At 40.9% G+C, this 5,124-nt stretch overlaps 2 protein-coding genes across 2 annotated transcripts; one reads left to right on the forward strand and one right to left on the reverse strand.

Moving 5' to 3' along the window:
• Window positions 1-470: 470 nt before the first annotated feature.
• On the forward strand, window positions 471-2,682 carry FOIG_11177 (uncharacterized protein; the record flags this gene model as incomplete). The annotated part of the gene is made up of 9 exons (XM_031211724.1): window positions 471-733; window positions 790-820; window positions 879-925; window positions 979-1,185; window positions 1,240-1,397; window positions 1,464-1,559; window positions 1,619-1,844; window positions 1,904-2,178; window positions 2,252-2,682. 9 exons carry the CDS (start codon window positions 471-473, stop codon window positions 2,680-2,682), a joined length of 1,734 nt encoding a protein of 577 aa, XP_031058298.1.
• Window positions 2,683-2,988: 306 nt separating this feature from the next.
• On the reverse strand, window positions 2,989-3,630 carry FOIG_11178 (uncharacterized protein; the record flags this gene model as incomplete). The annotated part of the gene is made up of 1 exon (XM_031211725.1): window positions 2,989-3,630. The coding sequence occupies one exon, from the start codon at window positions 3,628-3,630 to the stop codon at window positions 2,989-2,991; it is 642 nt and encodes a 213-aa protein (XP_031058299.1).
• Between the last annotated feature and the right edge of the window lie 1,494 nt (window positions 3,631-5,124).

Consider the following 5,124-nt stretch of genomic DNA (forward strand, 5'->3'; position numbering starts at 1 on the left):
TCTCTCTATTCAAGCCGCAGGTGGGTGACCCGTTAAATGCCGTAGTCTTTCTTGTAGCACACTTGATATGTGTCTTGGTTCCGACCCTGGCTTGATTAAGGTTTTACCCTGGTTATACTATGCCCACTTGAAACTGGTATAAGACAAGAAATTACCATATGACTGGTTTCCAATACGGGACCCTTGTATCATTAGAATAACTTTTCACGCACTTCCGTTGGTGTGTACGCGGTTCGGCATGTTTACTGATCCGCGAGACCTCGGCACCGCTCAGTTGTTCTATAGCGAAAATGCATGAGGCAGCTGGATTTTGGTGACTACAACCCTAGACCGCTGCCCCTTACAGCCGAAACAGCTGTTTATATAAGTTGTGCTACCGGCCGGTATTCCATAGGTAGATGTGCAGGCATCTGATCAAGGAACGGAACATATTGTTGCGCTATCTTGCCATGACAAGTTGCCTGTCCATAATGGAGAATGCACCTGAACCCACACATGAGACTAAGTTGCGCCAACAGTCAGAAGAGATCAAAATGGATGCTGAGAACACCAAAGCATTTTTCCGTGGAAAGCTTGCTCTGAGGTCCCCGAGACGAGCTAGTATCGCCGTGATTGGTGCAGGAGCTAGCGCCTTGTCCTTTGCGAGGGAGGTCGAGGAGGGCCGTCTAAGCAACATCGAGATGATAATCTTTGAGAAGAATGCAGGAGTGGGGGGTACTTGGTGGGAAAACCGGTGAGAGAGGCTTCAGCTACTGTGACGACTTTGCGACGGGACTGATGATAGTTTAGATACCCTGGATGCGCCTGCGATATACCTTCGGTACGCTTATAGCGCAAAGTTCCAAGTCTCCGTACATAAAAGCCTAACCTACCCTTAGCACAACTACCAGTATACATGGGCACCGAATCCCAACTGGTCGCAATAGTAAGTGTGAAAAGGAAATGAGTGATATTGAAAGCTGACATATACGGATCAAGCTACTCTGGATCCACAGAAATACGTCACTATTTTGAGAGAGTCGTTGAAAAATATGGATTGAATAAGTATATCAAGTTAAGACATGAAGTAATTGAGTCGAAGTGGTTAGAGCAGCAACGACAGTGGAGCATCACCGTCAAGACAAACTCAACTGATACTATAACAGTTGTTGTCGATTTTCTCATCAATGGTGGCGGAATTGTCAAGTGAGTTATCCGATGGTATCGATGTGCAATAGCTGAGCAATGTGAGCCATGTAGCAAATGGAAATGGCCAAATATACCCGGGCTATCTTCTTATAAGGGGACCATTATGCACTCGGCACATTGGGATGAGAAGCGTGACGTGAACGACAAGAGCGTGGTTGTCATCGGCAACGGCTCTAGCGGTGTACAGATCACGGCATCCCTTGCCAAGGGTGAGTATTGCCCCATCGGTGAAGCCAGGAGCCGGACTATGTGTGTAGTTGATTAACAGCAGGCAGTTGTTCGAACCATGACCGTTGTCATGCGCTCTCCAACTTGGATAACGCCTGGATTTGCATCCTCGTTTGCTGGCCCTGGTGGGACTAATTTCCAATGTAGGCCAGCTTCATATACCTTGGATCATGTACTTGTCTCCAATACTGACATGATTTAGACTCTGAAATACAGAAAGAGGAATTCAGGAGAAACCCTGAGAAATATCTGGCCTACCGAAAGAGCATTGAGGAAGAGCTTAACAAGAGGCAAAACTTCTTCATCAAGGGATCCCTAGAGCAAGTCCTAGCCAAGCGTTTCTCGCAAGAAATGATGAATAATGGTCTTGCAACAAAGCCTGAGCTTGCCAAGAAAATGATACCTTCGTTTGATGTTGGATGCAGACGGTAAGATTATCTCAAAAGCTTCGATAAAATGACTCTAGTACTGACTCGTACTCGACTAGGCCAACGCCTGGCATTGGCTACCTGGAAGCCCTTTCCCAGAAGAATGTGGATGTTTCATGGGGAACGCCTCAGCGTCTGACTCAGTCATCTATTGTCCTGCACGATGGCACAGAGATTCGGCCCGACGCTATTATCTGCGCAACCGGATTCGATATTTCATACAAGCCCCGGTTCCCTATTATCGGACGAAATGGACTGAGGCTCGACGAGTACTGGTCTCCAGACGCGAAGGCCTACATGAGCTTCGCCGTCCCTAACTTCCCTAATTACCTTCGTATGGCCCCTAAAACATGAGATGACATGATATTTCTGCTCAGAAGAACCCCTTGCTAATCCTGCAAGTTCAGACTACTTAGGCCCTGCAACTGCAGCCTCGCACGGCTCCCTTATACCAGTGATTGAGCAATTGACAAATTACTTTGTCAAAATTATTGACAAGACCCAAAGAGAGGGCTATTCCAGCTTTGAGCCACGCCAAGAATGTGTACAAGATCTTGACCGGCACCATCAAGAATACCTACAACACACGGTTTGGTCGTCAGATTGCGCGTCCACGTTCAAGAACGGTACCAAAGACGGCAGGATCAATCTTCTGCACGGCGGAAGTCGCCTTCACTATCTGGAAATGCTAAGAAATCCGAGGTGGGAGGACTATGTGTGGACTTTGCTGCCTGGCGTAAGGCTTTACGATTTCTTTGGCAATGGGAGATCTTTGAGCCAGGATGAGGGAGGAGATTTGACCTGGTATCTTGAAAATCCCTCGATGGCTCATCTGTAGGCTGCCTGCTTCGGGCACAAGTTCAGCAACGGAGAAGCCTTTCACTTCTGACAAGTGAAATCAGTCCTTTGAAAGTTCTTTCGCTTTAACGACGTTATCAGCCTTTGTGGTTACTAGGAAGTTATAATCGAGGCTATGTTTTATGAAGTTCAACATACTAGATTAAAAGTACAAACCAAGTATAGTTAGTACTTTATTCTACGTATTGGAAAGAAGTCGTGCATGACTGGATAAATGAATCTTTAAAACGTTGCTTTGTAATAAAAGATGATTAAACGGATTCAAAATAAGATACATTAGGTGATATTAGCTAGCTTCCAAGTGTTGTTTCTGAGCAGTCATCATAGCATTCCACACCTCCCATCCCCCTTTTCCATAAAGGATCTTCGAAGTTCCAATGAATGTTTCCTTCCTGATCAAGCCACAAAATACGGTCTTCGTCCTCGACGTTGCCCCAATTAACCTCTTCACCATGCAAAAGTTTTCCAAAAGGTTCAAGGAACGTTTTCGCTTTCTCCTTATCTGACTCACTAAAATCCTGACGCCAACCCGAAGCATCCAGTTCTGCATGTCAGCAGAATAGCAAACCCCAACTTCTTTTCTCAACCAAGCATCCAGCCCCTTTGCCCGCCAAGGAATACGATAGCGATGTACTCTCCCGGGCGGCATAGTCTTGGTGCCATCGACTTTCGGTGGATTGAGGAGCAAGTGGGCGAACCCTCTGTGTGACGCAGGTACTTGAGCATCGGCAACAATTGGAGCGTAAAGCTCGGCGTACGTTCCCGGCTTATCATCCTTGGATCCAGGCTTAGGCACATCATAAAGCGGAAACAAAGCATCACAAACTGGCCTGGGGTAGTAGTTTTCGAGCTGCATATGCAAGGATGATAGGGAGTCCGGCGAGTTGACGAGCTTGTACAATTCCTTCTCATCTGGAACATCGCCCATCAGGATTCCTACTCCATTCTCGGATAATTTAGTGGTATAGGCTCCTGAGTATAGTGAAGACAAGAAGTTGGCAGAAATGAAATCATTGTCTATAGTGGCGCGGAAGGTATGTTGTTTGAGTTTCGGAATGGCATCGATAAGATCTTTAAAAAGGGATCTGGCGGAGCTTAGACTCCTGCTTTGAAGGGTCTTCTGTATGAGAAACTCCGAAAAGTGAGCAAAGTTCAGGGCTAAGATAGGTTAGTATTAACTATCTAAGCGTATCTGCCCGGGAGGTTTCTTCTAACTAAAGATATAGCTAAAAAGAGAGAAAAGAGAGGAGATTTTCTAAATAGCTAAGGAAAAAGAGAAATAAAGAAGTAAGATATAGGGACCTATAAGGAAAATAGCTAGAAAAGAAAGATATAAGAGAAATAGCTAGGAAAGAAATATAAGAGATATAGCTAGCAAAGGAAAAAGAGATAAGAGATAAGAGATAAAGTTATAAAAGGAAATAAAAAGAAATATAAAAAGATAATAGAGATAGTAAATAAAAGAAAAATATAAAGGCATTATCCTTCTAGGAAGGCCTTCTAGAGGTATTCCAGATCAACCTAGTAAGGCTATTAGGGGAATCTTATGCTTAGTTTAGGCCAAACTACTAATTCGAGGCCAGAGGCATAGACTAATAAAATTATACTCTAAAAGTCTCTAAACACCCCACCCTATAGTAACTTAATCTACTTAATAGAAATAAGTTTACTTATATAGAATTTAATTAAATAAAGGTTAATAATAATAAAAAGTATATGATTTCAAAGTCTTTATTTTTCTCTTTAATATTTTATATATTATCTTTAGTTATAAATATAAGTATTAATTTATTAGGGAAGTAAATTAATTAAATAATTAATTTAATTTAATATAATTACCACCTATATTAACTTAATATATTTAATTTACTTTACTTTATTAATATTATTATTTTTTAAGAGGTTTAATTAAGGAAATATTTTTTTAATATTTAGCTTTAATTACTTTTATATATATTTAATTAAGTTTAAATTAAAACTATAAGTAGGCTAATTAATTTAAGATATATTATGTTCTAATAGCTAGTTTATTATAAACTCTAATATATAAGTATAAGGATTATTATATTAAAATTAATAAAATCCTTTATATATAAGAAGTAAATATTTTATTAAAGCCTATTAATAACTTAAATAAGTATATTTCTTTTTTAATAGTTTAATTATAAAATATAATAATAATATTAGATTTTTCTTCTTTTTAAATTATAATTAATAATTAAGACTTTTTATATAACGTGGTTGATAAGCATGCTGACCGGACAAGTATGCTGACCAAAAATCCCTCATCTTACATCATTACTATCTGATCAAATACTATACAACAACCCAGTATGCCACAATCTTCAAATGAAGCTAGAATCCTTCTTGCCCTTCAGGCCCTTCAAAATAACCCAAAGCTAGGAATCCGACGCGCTGCAAG

The sequence above is a fragment of the Fusarium odoratissimum genome (genome assembly GCF_000260195.1).
Source record: "Fusarium odoratissimum NRRL 54006 unplaced genomic scaffold supercont1.21, whole genome shotgun sequence".
NCBI lineage: Eukaryota > Fungi > Ascomycota > Sordariomycetes > Hypocreales > Nectriaceae > Fusarium > Fusarium odoratissimum.